Genomic DNA, 19,597 nt, shown 5'->3' on the forward strand with positions numbered 1-19,597 from the left:
TCTTTGATCCCGGAAGTTCGCAGTTCCGAATGCTCTTTTCCTTTTTGCATAGTTTGTGTGGTTTAGATAGACATGTCCAACATCATAGAGCACGCTCAGCGTATCGTGCGCGACAATGAGCTGAGCGGGGTTGTGTCTCTGATCAAAGGCAAAGTGGAGGAGATAGAGACTTTGCCAAATGGCATCGAGAAGGTCGACATCATCGTGTCAGAATGGATGGGCTACTGTCTATTTTACGAGTCTATGTTAGATTCAGTCATCGTTGCCAGAGATAGATGGCTGGTTAGTCTCACATTTTATACATGAAAGTCGAAATGGTGAGCGGAGCAAAAGAAGGCTATCCCTCTCGCGAACAGAAACCCTTTGAACAATCCTTTTCATAGAAAAACTAATGGGTTGAAGTATATCATAAACCAATAAAAAGCTTCTAAATTTTTTATTATATTGCGGTGCTCTTGGTTTTTTACAATTCAAAGAATTTGAATTATATTGGGGCGCTGTCTTTTTTTACAATTCAAAGAATTTGAATTGTATTGGGGCGCTGTCTTTTTTTTAAGATCTGTTCACACATTTTCATGATTTTTGAAGTCAAATTGGAGTAGTGATTTTGGTCACGCCGAAACAGGAAATGAAGCGAAAAAGCGAGCGGTTTTGAGGCGTGAATTTTTTTCGCTCTAATTTTAAAGTAGAGTGAGAAAACGGTGTTTGAACAAAAATTCGGTTTCTCGGTAGTGGTTTTTTGTTCACATGCGGCAATTTCACTCTGATTTTTACTGTTTTTTCGATTTTTTGGATTGGATTTTTTTCTAACTGGTTTTCACACTCCATTCACAGCTCATTCTAGGCCTAGTTTTTTGTTTGAATTAAATTTTCATTTCTCGCTAGGGTTTTTTTGTTCACATGCGGCAATTTCACTTTGATTTTTACTGTTTTTTTCGATTTTTTGGATCGGATTTATTTCTAAATGGTTTTTCCAATCCATTCATAGTCCGTTTTAGGTCTAGTTTTTTTAGTCAATGAAAATTCTTTGAATTGTACGTCAGTACTTGTCCTGCTATGTTTTTTTTTTGTTTCGTCGTCTGACGCCTTTTTTTCGTTTTAATTTGTTCACACAGCAAAGCTGAAAAAGTCAAATTTTCTGAATGACTTCTTCCTCTCACTAACGGAATTTGCGCGCGTGACGTTATTTCTCACTCGCTTTAGCAAGAGTTTTTAGGTTATTTGCTTGATTAGATTTTGATCATACCTGACTTAACTCACTCAATAAAATGACTTTTGAACTTTAAATTTTAAGTTTAATTTGAATTTGTTTTTGGTCAAAAGAACTCATTTGTGCAGTGAAGGTCCCTAATAAGAGGCTTCTGTGGAATGAATTTTAACAAGCTTTATTAATTTATCGCTGAATGTTTTTTACCTAGTTTTTTGAGCGGTGTCTATTTTTTTTTTCAATTTAGATCTGTATCTGTTTCTATCTCTATTATATGGCACGCAGGTCTAGTCTTTCGCGGCTATTCCGGCAATCTGCCGGCTATGTTAATTGTAGAGAGCATATTTTTGGCGGGAGCTGAGGTCTCAAAATAAAACAGCAGTTTTCGCAGCAGGGATTTTTTGCATGAAATATCAGAAACGAAACAAAGTTTGTCGCAATGATTTAAGTCGTGTGTAATAGCTGCCGTCAGCCTCTCAACAACCGCTACACTCGTTTACAAAAGTAAAACGAACAGAATTCAAGTTTAATGGTCAACTGCCTGTTTTTGAAGTCAATTTGTATTCAGATTTCACGTGGGAGTCAAATTACTTACGGAAAACTGACCACCTTCTATCTAGATTTTATCGATAAATAAGTTTTTCGGCTTATCTGAAAAACATTAATTTGATACATTTTGATACATTAAAAAATCTGATGACTATAGGTCGATTGATATAAAATCAAAAGAGACTGCCAAAAGTAATCTGACTTAAACGGACTTCAAGAACAGGCACTATGACACATAAAATTGCAATTTCTGCATTTACTTGCCTGGTATTAATTAAGCGCTCTTCTTTTTAATTCAATGAATTCAAATTGTGTTGGGGCGATGTCTGAAGATTTGTTCACACATTTTCAAAGATTCTGAAGTCAAAGTGAGGCGATTTTTTTAGTCGCGACGAAACAGGAAGTGGGCAAAAAAGCGAGTAGTTTTGAGGCGTGAATTTTTTTCGCTCTAATTTTAAAGTAGAGTGAGGAAACGGTGTTTGAACAAAAATTCGGTTTCTCGGTAGTGGTTTTTTGTTCACATGCGGCAATTTCACTCTGATTTTTACTGTTTTTTCGATTTTTTGGATTGGATTTTTTTCTAACTGGTTTTCACACTCCATTCACAGCTCATTCTAGGCCTAGTTTTTTGTTTGAATTAAATTTTCATTTCTCGCTAGGGTTTTTTTGTTCACATGCGGCAATTTCATTTTGATTTTTACTGTTTTTTTCGATTTTTTGGATCGGATTTATTTCTAAATGGTTTTTCCAATCCATTCATAGTCCGTTTTAGGTCTAGTTTTTTTAGTCAATGAAAATTCTTTGAATTGTACGTCAGGACTTGTCCTGCTATGTTTTTTTTGTTTCGTCGTCTGACGCCTTTTTTTCGTTTTAATTTGTTCACACAGCAAAGCTGAAAAAGTCAAATTTTCTGAATGACTTCTTCCTCTCACTAACGGAATTTGCGCGCGTGACGTTATTTCTCACTCGCTGTAGCAAAAGTTTTTAGGTTATTTGCTTGATTAGATTTTGATCATACCTGACTTACCTCACTCAATAAAATGACTTTTGAACTTTAAAACATAAGTTTAATTTGAATTTGTTTTTGGTCAAAAGAACTCATTTGTGCAGTGAAGGTCCCTAATAAGAGGCTTCTGTGGAATGAATTTTAACAAGCTTTATTAATTTATCGCTGAATGTTTTTTACCTAGTTTTTTGAGCGGTGTCTATTTTTTTTTCAATTTAGATCTGTATCTGTTTCTATCTCTATTATATGGCACGCAGGTCTAGTCTTTCGCGGCTATTCCGGCAATCTGCCGGCTATGTTAATTGTAGAGAGCATATTTTTGGCGGGAGCTGAGGTCTCAAATTAAAACAGCAGTTTTCGCAGCAGGGATTTTTTGCATGAAATATCAGAAACGAAACAAAGTTTGTCGCAATGATTTAAGTCGTGTGTAATAGCGGCCGTCAGCCTCTCAACAACCGCTACACTCGTTTACAAAAGTAAAACGAACAGAATTCAAGTTTAATGGTCAACTGCCTGTTTTTGAAGTCAATTTGTATTCAGATTTTACGTGGGAGTCAAATTACTTACGGAAAACTGACCACCTTCTATCTAGTTTTTATCGATAAATAAGTTTTTCGGCTTATCTGAAAAACATTTAATTTGATACATTTTGATACATTAAAAAATCTGATGACTATAGGTCGATTGATATAAAATCAAAAGAGACTGCCAAAAGTAATCTGACTTAAACGGACTTCAAGAACAGGCACTATAACACATAAAATTGCAATTTCTGCATTTACTTGCCTGGTATTAATTAAGCGCTCTTCTTTTTAAGTTCAATGAATTCAAATTGTGTTGGGGCGATGTCTGAAGATTTGTTCACACATTTTCAAAGATTCTGAAGTCAAAGTGAGGCGATTTTTTTAGTCACGACGAAACAGGAAGTTGGCAAAAAAGCGAGTGGTTTTGAGGCGTGAATTTTTTTCGCTCTAGTTTTAAAGTAGAGTGAGAAAACGGTGTTTGAACAAAAATTCGGTTTCTCGGTAGTGGTTTTTTGTTCACATGCGGCAATTTCACTCTGATTTTTACTGTTTTTTCGATTTTTTGGATTGGATTTTTTTCTAACTGGTTTTCACACTCCATTCACAGCTCATTCTAGGCCTAGTTTTTTGTTTGAATTAAATTTTTATTTCTCGCTAGGTTTTTTTTGTTCACATGCGGCAATTTCACTTTGATTTTTACTGTTTTTTTTTTTCGATTTTTTGGATCGGATTTATTTCTAAATGGTTTTTCCAATCCATTCATAGTCCGTTTTAGGTCTAGTTTTTTTAGTCAATGAAAATTCTTTGAATTGTACGTCAGGACTTGTCCTGCTATGTTTTTTTGTTTCGTCGTCTGACGCCTTTTTTTCGTTTTAATTTGTTCACACAGCAAAGCTGAAAAAGTCCAATTTTCTGAATGACTTCTTCCTCTCACTAACGGAATTTGCGCGCGTGACGTTATTTCTCACTCGCTTTAGCAAAAGTTTTTCGGTTATTTGCTTGATTAGATTTTGATCATACCTGACTTACCTCACTCAATAAAATGACTTTTGAACTTTAAAATTTAAGTTTAATTTGAATTTGTTTTTGGTCAAAAGAACTCATTTGTGCAGTGAAGGTCCCTAATAAGAGGCTTCTGTGGAATGAATTTTAACAAGCTTTATTAATTTATCGCTGAATGTTTTTTACCTAGTTTTTTGAGCGGTGTCTATTTTTTTTTCAATTTAGATCTGTATCTGTTTCTATCTCTATTATATGGCTCGCAGGTCTAGTCTTTCGCGGCTATTCCGCCGAAACAGGAAATGAAGCGAAAAAGCGAGTGGTTTTGAGGCGTGATTTTTTTTCGCTCTAATTTTAAAGTAGAGTGAGAAAACGGTGTTTGAACAAAAATTCGGTTTCTCGGTAGTGGTTTTTTGTTCACATGCGGCAATTTCACTCTGATTTTTACTGTTTTTTCGATTTTTTGGATTGGATTTTTTTCTAACTGGTTTTCACACTCCATTCACAGCTCATTCTAGGCCTAGTTTTTTGTTTGAATTAAATTTTCATTTCTCGTTAGGGTTTTTTTGTTCACATGCGGCAATTTCACTTTGATTTTTACTGTTTTTTTCGATTTTTTGGATCGGATTTATTTCTAAATGGTTTTTCCAATCCATTCATAGTCCGTTTTAGGTCTAGTGTTTTTAGTCAATGAAAATTCTTTGAATTGTACGTCAGGACTTGTCCTGCTATGTTTTTTTTTTGTTTCGTCGTCTGACGCCTTTTTTTCGTTTTAATTTGTTCACACAGCAAAGCTGAAAAAGTCCAATTTTCTGAATGACTTCTTCCTCTCACTAACGGAATTTGCGCGCGTGACGTTATTTCTCACTCGCTTTAGCAAAAGTTTTTCGGTTATTTGCTTGATTAGATTTTGATCATACCTGACTTACCTCACTCAATAAAATGACTTTTGAACTTTAAAACTTAAGTTTAATTTGAATTTGTTTTTGGTCAAAAGAACTCATTTGTGCAGTGAAGGTCCCTAATAAGAGGCTTCTGTGGAATGAATTTTAACAAGCTTTATTAATTTATCGCTGAATGTTTTTTACCTAGTTTTTTGAGCGGTGTCTATTTTTTTTTTCAATTTAGATCTGTATCTGTTTCTATCTCTATTATATGGCTCGCAGGTCTAGTCTTTCGCGGCTATTCCGCCGAAACAGGAAATGAAGCGAAAAAGCGAGTAGTTTTGATGCGTGATTTTTTTTCGCTCTAATTTTAAAGTAGAGTGAGAAAACGGTGTTTGAACAAAAATTCGGTTTCTCGGTAGTGGTTTTTTGTTCACATGCGGCAATTTCACTCTGATTTTTACTGTTTTTTCGATTTTTTGGATTGGATTTTTTTCTAACTGGTTTTCACACTCCATTCACAGCTCATTCTAGGCCTAGTTTTTTGTTTGAATTAAATTATCATTTCTCGTTAGGGTTTTTTTGTTCACATGCGGCAATTTCACTTTGATTTTTACTGTTTTTTTCGATTTTTTGGATCGGATTTATTTCTAAATGGTTTTTCCAATCCATTCATAGTCCGTTTTAGGTCTAGTGTTTTTAGTCAATGAAAATTCTTTGAATTGTACGTCAGGACTTGTCCTGCTATGTTTTTTTTTGTTTCGTCGTCTGACGCCTTTTTTTCGTTTTAATTTGTTCACACAGCAAAGCTGAAAAAGTCAAATTTTCTGAATGACTTCTTCCTCTCACTAACGGAATTTGCGCGCGTGACGTTATTTCTCACTCGCTTTAGCAAAAGTTTTTAGGTTATTTGCTTGATTAGATTTTGATCATACCTGACTTACCTCACTCAATAAAATGACTTTTGAACTTTAAAACTTAAGTTTAATTTGAATTTGTTTTTGGTCAAAAGAACTCATTTGTGCAGTGAAGGTCCCTAATAAGAGACTTCTGTGGAATGAATTTTAACAAGCTTTTAATTTATCGCTGAATGTTTTTTACCTATTTTTTTGAGCGGTGTCTATTTTTTTTTCAATTTAGATCTGTATCTGTTTCTATCTCTATTATATGGCACGCAGGTCTAGTCTTTCGCGGCTATTCCGGCAATCTGCCGGCTATGTTAATTGTAGAGAGCATATTTTTGGCGGGAGCTGAGGTCTCAAAATAAAACAGCAGTTTTCGCAGCAGGGATTTTTTGCATGAAAAATCAGAAACGAAACAAAGTTTGTCGCAATGATTTAAGTCGTGTGTAATAGCGGCCGTCAGCCTCTCAACAACCGCTACACTCGTTTACAAAAGTAAAACGAACAGAATTCAAGTTTAATGGTCAACTGCCTGTTTTTGAAGTCAATTTGTATTCAGATTTCACGTGGGAGTCAAATTACTTACGGAAAACTGACCACCTTCTATCTAGATTTTATCGATAAATAAGTTTTTCGGCTTACATTTTGATACATTAAAAAATCTGATGAGTATAGGTCGATTGATATAAAATCAAAAGAGACTGCCAAAAGTAATCTGACTTAAACGGACTTCAAGAACAGGCACTATAACACATAAAATTGCAATTTCTGCATTTACTTGCCTGGTATTAATTAAGCGCTCTTCTTTTTAAGTTCAATGAATTCAAATTGTGTTGGGGCGATGTCTGAAGATTTGTTCACACATTTTCAAAGATTCTGAAGTCAAAGTGAGGCGATTTTTTTTAGTCACGACGAAACAGGAAGTGGGCAAAAAAGCGAGTGGTTTTGAGGCGTGAATTTTTTTCGCTCCAATTTTAAAGTAGAGTGAGAAAACGGTGTTTGAACAAAAATTCGGTTTCTCGGTAGTGGTTTTTTGTTCACATGCGGCAATTTCACTCTGATTTTTACTGTTTTTTCGATTTTTTGGATTGGATTTTTTTCTAACTGGTTTTCACACTCCATTCACAGCTCATTCTAGGCCTAGTTTTTTGTTTGATTTAAATTTTCATTTCTCGCTAGGGTTTTTTTGTTCACATGCGGCAATTTCACTTTGATTTTTACTGTTTTTTTCGATTTTTTGGATCGGATTTTTTTCTAAATGGTTTTTCCAATCCATTCATAGTCCGTTTTAGGTCTAGTTTTTTTAGTCAATGAAAATTCTTTGAATTGTACGTCAGGACTTGTCCTGCTATGTTTTTTTGTTTCGTCGTCTGACGCCTTTTTTTCGTTTTAATTTGTTCACACAGCAAAGCTGAAAAAGTCCAATTTTCTGAATGAATTCTTCCTCTCACTAACGGAATTTGCGCGCGTGACGTTATTTCTCACTCGCTTTAGCAAAAGTTTTTCGGTTATTTGCTTGATTAGATTTTGATCATACCTGACTTACCTCACTCAATAAAATGACTTTTGAACTTTAAAACTTAAGTTTAATTTGAATTTGTTTTTGGTCAAAAGAACTCATTTGTGCAGTGAAGGTCCCTAATAAGAGGCTTCTGTGGAATGAATTTTAACAAGCTTTATTAATTTATCGCTGAATGTTTTTTACCTAGTTTTTTGAGTGGTGTCTATTTTTTTTCAATTTAGATCTGTATCTGTTTCTATCTCTATTATATGGCACGCAGGTCTAGTCTTTCGCGGCTATTCTGGCAATCTGCCGGCTATGTTAATTGTAGAAAGCATATTTTTGGCGGGAGCTGAGGTCTCAAAATAAAACAGCAGTTTTCGCAGCAGGGATTTTTTGCATGAAATATCAGAAACGAAACAAAGTTTGTCGCAATGATTTAAGTCGTGTGTAATAGCGGCCGTCAGCCTCTCAACAACCGCTACACTCGTTTACAAAAGTAAAACGAACAGAATTCAAGTTTAATGGTCAACTGCCTGTTTTTGAAGTCAATTTGTATTCAGATTTCACGTGGGAGTCAAATTACTTACGGAAAACTGACCACCTTCTATTTAGATTTTATCGATAAATAAGTTTTTCGGCTTATCTGAAAAACATTTAATTTGATACATTTTGATACTTTAAAAAATCTGATGACTATAGGTCGATTGATATAAAATCAAAAGAGACTGCCAAAAGTAATCTGACTTAAACGGACTTCAAGAACAGGCACTATAACACATAAAATTGCAATTTCTGCATTTACTTGCCTGGTATTAATTAAGCGCTCTTCTTTTTAAGTTCAATGAATTCAAATTGTGTTGGGGCGATGTCTGAAGATTTGTTCACACATTTTCAAAGATTCTGAAGTCAAAGTGAGGCGATTTTTTTTAGTCACGACGAAACAGGAAGTGGGCAAAAAAGCGAGTGGTTTTGAGGCGTGAATTTTTTTCGCTCCAATTTTAAAGTAGAGTGAGAAAACGGTGTTTGAACAAAAATTCGGTTTCTCGGTAGTGGTTTTTTGTTCACATGCGGCAATTTCACTCTGATTTTTACTGTTTTTTCGATTTTTTGGATTGGATTTTTTTCTAACTGGTTTTCACACTCCATTCACAGCTCATTCTAGGCCTAGTTTTTTGTTTGATTTAAATTTTCATTTCTCGCTAGGGTTTTTTTGTTCACATGCGGCAATTTCACTTTGATTTTTACTGTTTTTTTCGATTTTTTGGATCGGATTTTTTTCTAAATGGTTTTTCCAATCCATTCATAGTCCGTTTTAGGTCTAGTTTTTTTAGTCAATGAAAATTCTTTGAATTGTACGTCAGGACTTGTCCTGCTATGTTTTTTTGTTTCGTCGTCTGACGCCTTTTTTTCGTTTTAATTTGTTCACACAGCAAAGCTGAAAAAGTCCAATTTTCTGAATGAATTCTTCCTCTCACTAACGGAATTTGCGCGCGTGACGTTATTTCTCACTCGCTTTAGCAAAAGTTTTTCGGTTATTTGCTTGATTAGATTTTGATCATACCTGACTTACCTCACTCAATAAAATGACTTTTGAACTTTAAAACTTAAGTTTAATTTGAATTTGTTTTTGGTCAAAAGAACTCATTTGTGCAGTGAAGGTCCCTAATAAGAGGCTTCTGTGGAATGAATTTTAACAAGCTTTATTAATTTATCGCTGAATGTTTTTTACCTAGTTTTTTGAGTGGTGTCTATTTTTTTTCAATTTAGATCTGTATCTGTTTCTATCTCTATTATATGGCACGCAGGTCTAGTCTTTCGCGGCTATTCTGGCAATCTGCCGGCTATGTTAATTGTAGAAAGCATATTTTTGGCGGGAGCTGAGGTCTCAAAATAAAACAGCAGTTTTCGCAGCAGGGATTTTTTGCATGAAATATCAGAAACGAAACAAAGTTTGTCGCAATGATTTAAGTCGTGTGTAATAGCGGCCGTCAGCCTCTCAACAACCGCTACACTCGTTTACAAAAGTAAAACGAACAGAATTCAAGTTTAATGGTCAACTGCCTGTTTTTGAAGTCAATTTGTATTCAGATTTCACGTGGGAGTCAAATTACTTACGGAAAACTGACCACCTTCTATTTAGATTTTATCGATAAATAAGTTTTTCGGCTTATCTGAAAAACATTTAATTTGATACATTTTGATACTTTAAAAAATCTGATGACTATAGGTCGATTGATATAAAATCAAAAGAGACTGCCAAAAGTAATCTGACTTAAACGGACTTCAAGAACAGGCACTATAACACATAAAATTGCAATTTCTGCATTTACTTGCCTGGTATTAATTAAGCGCTCTTCTTTTTAAGTTCAATGAATTCAAATTAAGTTGGGGCGATGTCTGAAGATTTGTTCACATATTTTCAAAGATTCTGAAGTCAAAGTGAGGCGATTTTTTTAGTCACGACGAAACAGGAAGTGGGCAAAAAAGCGAGTGGTTTTGAGGCGTGAATTTTTTTCGCTCTAATTTTAAAGTAGAGTGAGAAAACGGTGTTTGAACAAAAATTCGGTTTCTCGGTAGTGGTTTTTTGTTCACATGCGGCAATTTCACTCTGATTTTTACTGTTTTTTTGATTTTTTGGATTGGGTTTTTTTCTAACTGGTTTTCACACTCCATTCACAGCTCATTCTAGGCCTAGTTTTTTGTTTGAATTAAATTTTCATTTCTCGCTAGGGTTTTTTTGTTCACATGCGGCAATTTCACTTTGATTTTTACTGTTTTTTTCGATTTTTTGGATCGGATTTATTTCTAAATGGTTTTTCCAATCCATTCATAGTCCGTTTTAGGTCTAGTTTTTTTAGTCAATGAAAATTCTTTGAATTGTACGTCAGGACTTGTCCTGCTATGTTTTTTTTGTTTCGTCGTCTGACGCCTTTTTTTCGTTTTAATTTGTTCACACAGCAAAGCTGAAAAAGTCAAATTTTCTGAATGACTTCTTCCTCTCACTAACGGAATTTGCGCGCGTGACGTTATTTCTCACTCGCTTTAGCAAAAGTTTTTAGGTTATTTGCTTGATTAGATTTTGATCATACCTGACTTACCTCACTCAATAAAATGACTTTTGAACTTTAAAACTTAAGTTTAATTTGAATTTGTTTTTGGTCAAAAGAACTCATTTGTGCAGTGAAGGTCCCTAATAAGAGGCTTCTGTGGAATGAATTTTAACAAGCTTTATTAATTTATCGCTGAATGTTTTTTACCTAGTTTTTTGAGCGGTGTCTATTTTTTTTCAATTTAGATCTGTATCTGTTTATCTCTATTATATGGCACGCAGGTCTAGTCTTTCGCGGCTATTCCGGCAATCTGCCGGCTATGTTAATTGTAGAGAGCATATTTTTGGCGGGAGCTGAGGTCTCAAAATAAAACAGCAGTTTTCGCAGCAGGGATTTTTTGCATGAAATATCAGAAACGAAACAAAGTTTGTCACAATGATTTAAGTCGTGTGTAATAGCGGCCGTCAGCCTCTCAACAACCGCTACACTCGTTTACAAAAGTAAAACGAACAGAATTCAAGTTTAATGGTCAACTGCCTGTTTTTGAAGTCAATTTGTATTCAGATTTCACGTGGGAGTCAAATTACTTACGGAAAACTGACCACCTTCTATCTAGATTTTATCGATAAATAAGTTTTTCGGCTTATCTGAAAAACATTTAATTTGATACATTTTGATACATTAAAAAATCTGATGACTATAGGTCGATTGATATAAAGTCAAAAGAGACTGCCAAAAGTAATCTGACTTAAACGGACTTCAAGAACAGGCACTATAACACATAAAATTGCAATTTCTGCATTTACTTGCCTGGTATTAATTAAGCGCTCTTCTTTTTAAGTTCAATGAATTCAAATTGTGTTGGGGCGATGTCTGAAGATTTGTTCACACATTTTCAAAGATTCTGAAGTCAAAGTGAGGCGATTTTTTTAGTCACGACGAAACAGGAAGTGGGCAAAAAAGCGAGTGGTTTTGCGGAGTGAAATTTTTTCACTATTTTTAATGCATAGAAAAGGTGTTTGAACAAAAATTTGCTTTCTCGTTTTTGTTTGTTTGTCCACATGCAGCAATTTGACTTGATTATTACTTTCATCAGATAAATTTTTTATCGATTTTTTTGGCAATGGTTTTTCCTAATTAGGTTCGAATCTAAGTCGTTTTTTCGTTCTTTGAACTGTAGGTCAGGACTTAACCTGCTATGTTTTTTTTACTCATTTTAACTTTTTTGTTTCACATAAGTCACGGCTTTCACGTTTGAGTTCTGGCTTACCTCAATCACTGTTTAAACTGAATAGAATTTAGAATTCAAGCAGAAAATTATCAAAAAACGGTCAAGGTCAATGAACGGCGGCTATTTTTAAGCAATCTGCTGGTTATGTCGTTTTCTATGAGATTTTCAGTACTATCTTTATATGTGACCGTTTTTGCGCCTGATCTCTTATCAACTGACTTTTAACGCTCGAGTTTTAAGTTGTAATTTGTTAAATTGCTCTCATCTAGAGTTCAAAGCACCTTCATTTGGGTTGCTGTAGTTTACTACTAATGGTCAATTGGAAATTGCCAAAATTGATTTTTTTCCAACTAGGTCTTGAAGTTTGGTAATTAACTCTCATTATTTTCTCTCAAACAAAGTTTACCCATTTTAATAGTATTGCGGTTCTTTTATGCGATTTTCCGCTTGACAATTTTTTTGTCTGCCGTTTTTAACTTTCGTCCTTAAAACGGGATAACAGGTAAAGCTCAGCGGGCATTTTTTTCGCTGAGCACCGTAGAGCTCTCCATCTCATTGCACCCCAAAGTTCCACCACTCGACCACCCCCGCCTTATAGCTTAAGACTCCCTCACCGCTCACCTCCCCCCGCCTGGGCCCGCTTCACTGATTATTTCTAGCCTTAGCCTAAACTGAAGCTTGATACTGCCGCAGCCAATCGCCCGCCGGTCATTTGAAAGCAATTCGCCCGATGTTAGTCGGTTATGTTAAGATAATTTGAAGCCCCTAGTGGCCACCTGCAACTCTGACTGCCAGTCGCTTGAGAGCAATTATTCCGTCCTTAGTCGTTTATGGTTTTTTCTTTTTTCATACCGGAGTTTACCAACCTTGTGTGCATGACGTCATTTATAATATTCATAGTTTCTGACAATTTTTTGGTGATCCGTGATTTACTTATTCTCGTCATAGTTTAATCTCTCTCAGATGTAGATTATTTTATCAGGACAGTATATTCATGTAGTAAAAAGTTGTGCCGATAAATAGTTTCGGCGTAATATGCTTCGGCAAATATAGATTATTGTGTAAGTACATTGCAATTTAGCTTTCATCAACTTTCGGATTCAATTTTCATGGCTCTCAAAGTTTGCAACAATTATTTGAACCCGGCTGGTCATCTTTATATAGTCTTTTTGTCCTGCCATTTGGCTGACTTTTGTTTCGTTGACAGAAACAGAGGCAACTTGTAAAGCTTGAGGGATCTAAGCAGATATTTGTTGGTCTGTAAGTTTGTTCTGTTCTGTTCACTGCAATGGCTCAGAATTTGACTTGATTATTACTTTCATCAGATAAATTTTTTATCGATTTTTTTGGCAATGGTTTTTCCTAATTAGGTTCGAATCTAAGTCTATTTCTTCGTTCTTTGAACTGTAGGTCAGGACTTAACCTGCTATGTTTTTTTTTACTCATTTTAACTTTTTTTGTTTCACATAAGTCACGGCTTTCACGTTTGAGTTCTGGCTTACCTCAATCACTGTTTAAACTGAATAGAATTTAGAATTCAAGCAGAAAATTATCAAAAAACGGTCAAGGTCAATGAACGGCGGCTATTTTTAAGCAATCTGCTGGTTATGTCGTTTTCTATGAGATTTTCAGTACTATCTTTATATGTGACCGTTTTTGCGCCTGATCTCTTATCAACTGACTTTTAACGCTCGAGTTTTAAGTTGTAATTTGTTAAATTGCTCTCATCTAGAGTTCAAAGCACCTTCATTTGGGTTGCTGTAGTTTACTGCTAATGGTCAATTGGAAATTGCCAAAATTGATTTTTTTTCCAATTAGGTCTTGAAGTTTGGTAATTAACTCTCATTATTTTCTCTCAAACAAAGTTTACCCATTTTAATAGTATTGCGGTACTTTTATGCGATTTTCCGCTTGACAATTTTTTTGTCTGCCGTTGTTAACTTTCGTCCTTAAAACTTATTCTCGTCATAGTTTATTCTCTCTCAGATGTAGATTATTTTATCACGACAGTATATTCATTTAGTAAAAAGTTGTGCCGATAAATAGTTTCGGCGTAATATGCTTCGGCAAATATAGATTATTGTGTAAGTACATCGCAACTTTGCTTTCAACTTTCGGATTCAATTTTCATGGCTCTCAAAGTTTGCAACAATTATTTGAATCCGGCTGGTCATCTTTATATAGTCTTTTTGTCCTGGCATTTGGCTGACTTGTGTTTCGTTCACAGAAACAGGCGCAACTTGTAAAGCTTGAGGGATCTAAGCAGATATTTGTCGGTCTGTAATTTTGTTCTGTTCTGTTCACTGCAATGGCTCAGAGGTCATGAAATCAATGGTGTAAAGGACAATTTAGCGAGGTTTAGATTATCACTCACCACTTTCCTTGTCCTCCACCTCACCAGCGGAAATAGCCTCTCTAAACTTTAAACTTCAGGTAGATGTACCGAAGTGAAACACCACCTTCCGCCATTCGTTCTAGGTTACACGGTTTTTTTTAATTGAGCTGATAGAAATGCACTGCAGTGAAGCTAATGAGAGAATTTTGTTCGATGAGTTTTTCGTTCGTCTCAAACGGTGGTTCTAGCAGTCATTTAGGCGCTGGTGATCCATTTTTGCAGCCCAAGATTTATGTATGCGTGATCTTATCACGCTTGAATGCTTAAATATTGCATAATTACAGTCATGAGAGCTTTATTGGTCAAACCATCTTTATGCCCAACCCACTGTTCTCTGTTAACCTCTTCCAACGCACTGTGGCTGGGCCTAACCTTAAGCTAGTTAAAAGTACAAGCCAGCCCCTCGCTTGTGTTCGAGAGTAATGCGTTCGACGGTAGTTTTTTGTTTAGCTTTCCCATTTGCAATTTTTTGAGAACGCAATTTTTGAGAAAAATTTGAAAGAACGTGGAAATGCGAAGCTGCTTTTGTGAGCTGCAAATCAATATTTATAGGATACGCAAGAACTGTGCTTTTAGAGGTTAATTCGAATAGTATGCCTCTCTTCCACAGCTATTGGTTTCCATCCTTAATTTCTTAATACGGGCAGGCTTCTTAGACAAAATGATAGCTAGAATTTGTTACGATTATCAGGATGGAGAACGACAATTGTTCAATACTCAAGGAATAATTAATTGTTTTTTTTTGGTACAGCGTTACTAACAAATCTTTTCTGTGATAGCTTTTTTTGTGGTAGTATGATTTAGATTAGTTGTAACGGATTCAAGAAACAATATTTGTGATACTGAAGGTTTGTTATTTTTGCTCCTTTTCGCTATGAACTTTTTAATTATTCCAATGTTTGTACAAAACTTTTTATGTAAAATAAATTATAACAGCTGTTATTTTAGATATAGCCAATAGCAATAAATAAAGTTGTAGATTTTACTTTTGCTTTCTCAACAAGTCTCCTTAAAACTGACTCGATTACTCCCACATAGGATTGAAAAATCTCCGTTTGATTTTATATATATGTACTGACTGCATTACTCGTAAAAGTTTTCTCGTGTCTGTAAATAAGGTTTGTAAGGCGATTTTAAGAAGTAGTGCTAGCCTGTTCTAATCTTTTCAGTTCTTTTGCAATTGAAACCGAGTTTGTCTACGTTTAAACATTGTCGTTTGCTGTTTATAAAAAAACAGATGCCTCCTTTTTAAATTTCAATTTTTTTTAAAACGGATAAATTAAAATTTACAACCATGGGGTTTCATTTTTCCAGTCAAAACAATATAAATTTTTCAAATACTATTTGTTGATATTTGAAATCAAGTTATCATATGTAAAAACAAGGAGGCTCGTTAGTGTGCGTTTGCACATGATGTTCCGACAAAAATAGATGCTTGACTTTAAAAAACTCGTTACAAAACGTAACTACTAATTGAATTAAATAATGTCATTCCCCATAACAACAATCAGGAGATCTGCCATTAAAAAGACTCCGAGAAAAAAACAAACAACAAAATATGCAAAAACAAATTTCAAGGCAAAATCTCAATATCTAAGTTTAAAAGCACCTAGTAACGACGTCAAAATGCAATCAGATAAAACCTTAACTACACAAACTTATTTTTTCCTAACTATACAGCAGATGGAAAATTTCATTCATGAGACAAGGCAACAAGTCGACAAAGAGAAGAAAAAATGAGGCGATAGTCAAAAATCAGTCAAAATATTTAAACCAAATAAATTCAAGTCATAAAAATCGTTAGCTTTTAACAAAATAATTCGTGATAAATTTAGTAAAAAACTCAATATGAGACCAATGGGATCTGTTGTTGGTTAGACTAAGCCATGGGAACGGACTAAAAAACTAAAATATTACAAATAATTTGCGAAAACACAAATTATTGAAACCGTTAAAATCATTAGCTATTATCTGAATATTATGTATTTTCAATTCAATTGTTATTGCTACTAATTCAGCTAAAGTATTTATCCTGAGAGATTAAATAAGTTTACTTGGACCACATTTGAAAAGAATTGGGATCTGTTATTACGCGATTGTTCTGAAAGAAGAGGAAAAGAAACACAAAAACTGACCACTCCAAAAACGTTTACAAAACCACATATTGTTCAAAAAAACAAAACATCACTGACGAATAATATCAGTAGGTATGTCATTTTCTGAAATACAAGAAACTGGACTTGACCTCTCAATGATGACAAATGAGTTACAAGTTGAGGAAAAGAACTACAAAAACTGAAAAATAATTTAAAAATTTATATCATAAACTTTAAGACTATTCGCTATAAACTAACTGCTTCGGGTAACATCAGTCATTCAATCGACAACCTTATGAGACCTGTCACCAATTTACGGCTGATGGAAGTTTTCCTTAATCAGACTAGGTAATAAGTCGACAAAAAGAATAAATAATTAGGCGAAATTCAAAAATCAATTAAACCATTTTTTAAACCAAATGATTTCAAAAGTATTAAAAATCATTAGCTGATATGGAACTAATTCGTGATAAATGTACTAAAAAGTCATTATGAAACCAATGGGAAATGCTTTTGGTTAGATTAGGTCATGGGAACGTACTAAAGATGCAGAAAAGCTCAAAAAATTACAAACAATTTGCGAAAACAGATTATTGAAGCCATTAAAATCATTGACTATTATCTGAGTATTACGTTTTTTTTTATTTCAGTTTTATATATACACTAGTTCAGTTAAAAATATACTGAAAAATAATGAAACTCCATTGGGCCACATTTGAAAATCATTGGGATCTGTTATTACCCGAATGTGCTAAAAGAAAGAGAAAGGAACATATAGATGACTTAAAAAACTTTTATGAAAACGCATATGGTCCAACAATCAAAACATCAGTCAGGACATAATATTCAGATTTCTTGTTAATTTTTAAAATACAAGGAATTGGTTGCGACCTCAATGATGAGAATAAGTTACAATTTGACGAAAAGAACAAATATTAAAAAATTGCCAATTTTTTGAAAATGTATAATATCATAAATTTTATGACTATTCGCTATAAACTGACTGCTTCGGGTAACATCACTCATCCAATACTAAATCACAAGCTAATGATCAGAATCGGTCAGCATTTTACGGCTACAAAGAAAAAAACAGCAAATTAAAAAAATGAGCGAGAAGTGTCGAGCGAAAAGCCACTAAAAAAAATTTTCAGTAAATCCTTTTCTATTTTCAATTAATTCGTTAACAGCAATGGGATTTTTCTTTTTTAACAATATGACTGCAGAAAAATTTGAACAAATACATTTAAAGCACTAAATTTTTGAAAAAACTCGTTGTATCAACGCCATTGATTTCAATAGATTTCAACGGAAGCCAATAAATAGGCTAAATTATGCCTCGATAGTACAACAAAAATGATTATCATTCATAAGTCATCAATATGACATTACAACAAGTCACTGACTATGAAAACAACAACAAATACAGGCAAAATCCAAAAATTCATTAGAAAAGTGCGGGAAGAAAATGTCGGAGCCATTTAAACCATAAGATTTTCTCAGAAAAAATTATCTATGATCCATTGAACGTCTTCTCTAAGCCAATGGGAGCTATCAATATTAAGACTATATGATTAGAATTCAAAAGAAACCAATATTACGAAAAAAGTCCCAAAACTAAAAAAAAAAATTATGAAAAATTATGAAACTGCATCGAAGTCAGAAAAGCAATAGTTAGAAAATAAAACCGCTAACTAGTTAAATTTTGGTTGAATTAGAATTGGAAAGCGTTTTGACATTACGTAGACTGACTCATGTTCACGAAAATAAGTTTACGATTAGCTAATGTTCGAAAAAAAATATTTTTAAAGACTCGCCAATTCAATAGGTTTCAACGGATGTCAATAAATACGTTCCGATACACCTGGATGGGAGGACAAGGATAATTATCAAGCATAGGTAATCAATAAAACATCACAATAAGTCTTATCATTATGAGAACAACAATAAATTTAGGCAAAAACCAAAACATTCAGTAGAAAAGTGTGGGAGGAAAGTGTCGAAGCCATTTAAGCCATGCGTTTTTCTCTGAAACTTTATCTTTAATCCATTAAACGTCGTCTTCTATATGCCAATTTAAGCTACCAATATTAAGATAATGTGATAAGATTTCAAAAGGAACCAATAATACGAAAATTTTGAAAAATTTTTTTGAAACCTTGTGGCATTGAAGCCAAAAGACCAATAGTTACAAGATAAAACTGCTAACCAGATTAGATTTGGTTGCAGTAGGAGGGAAATGGGTCCTGTGATTATTGAGGATGACTTAAATTTCTCGAAATTAAGTTTATGATTGGTTAATGTTGAAAAAAATCTCCGAAAATTTACTTTCAAAGTCGTAGCAGCCATTACCTGTCCATTTATTGCACTATATAGGTTCACTTAAAACTAAGTACGAAACCTATTGTACCTTTAATAAACGAGTCTATGCCATGGGACTCCAAAAATTTTGTAAAACCTAAAAAAGAAAATGAAAATTTCAATTAAAGTTACGAAAACTCAGGATTCGAAGCCAAAAAAAACATAAGCGATTGTTTGAAATCGAATTTTTTGTTTATTTGGCTTTATTTGACTGTAAATGAGGTTTGTCATCATTAACGAAACCTCGATATGAAAAATGACTAGCTTCTAGGTGAATTAAAAATATCAAAAAAATTATGAAACGGCTTCCAAAAAAGGCGCTCTCAATTAGAATTCTGAATTTTTTTGATAGTAAACTTCCCTATGACACCAGAACTAGTCTTTTTTATCGCCTTTCGTCTATTAGAAACACAAAATTGATTCATTTTGTGGCGTGAAATGTAATTTTGAGTTTCTATTTTTATATAAAAAGTCTTAATTTGAACGAAAATTCCACTAAAAGTGAACAAAATCATACCAAATATCACCTGTTCACACAAAACTTTAAACCTCGGTAACTCCTCGAAAAAAAACGAAATTCAAAAAAATCTTTTTAATTTTGAATTCTACGCTGAATTCAAATGGGGTCGGAACAATAACTTATAGATTTGTTACTGGTATGCTTGATAAATTCTCTTCTGTCAATTCCCCTGTTTAATTAATCTGTTGTTTTGTTTGTTGCAGCAGCCTGATGGCATTCTGTTCCCTGATATTGCCAGATTGTATGTGACTGCAATTGAAGACAGAAGCTACAAAGACGAGAAAATCAATTGTAAGTCAACCCCTTCCACCCCAGTCTTCGGCTAATGCTGTGCTAATGCTATTGATTTCCTGAGAGGCATTTAATTCGAAA

General features: G+C 34.1%; 1 protein-coding gene across 1 annotated transcript in view; it reads left to right on the forward strand.

Annotated features, from left to right (window-relative positions):
* LOC142342254 (protein arginine N-methyltransferase 1-like) overlaps positions 1–19,597 on the forward strand; it is a 37,534-nt gene that overhangs the window by 3,874 nt on the left and 14,063 nt on the right. Inside the window, exons 3-4 of the mRNA XM_075393528.1 lie at positions 67–282; positions 19,429–19,516. Of these exons, the coding sequence (XP_075249643.1) occupies positions 67–282; positions 19,429–19,516 (304 nt within the window). The remainder of the gene's footprint in view (positions 1–66; positions 283–19,428; positions 19,517–19,597) is intronic.

This window comes from Convolutriloba macropyga, chromosome 7 (genome assembly GCF_964194025.1).
Source record: "Convolutriloba macropyga chromosome 7, txConMacr16.3, whole genome shotgun sequence".
NCBI classification, from domain to species: Eukaryota; Metazoa; Xenacoelomorpha; order Acoela; family Convolutidae; genus Convolutriloba; species Convolutriloba macropyga.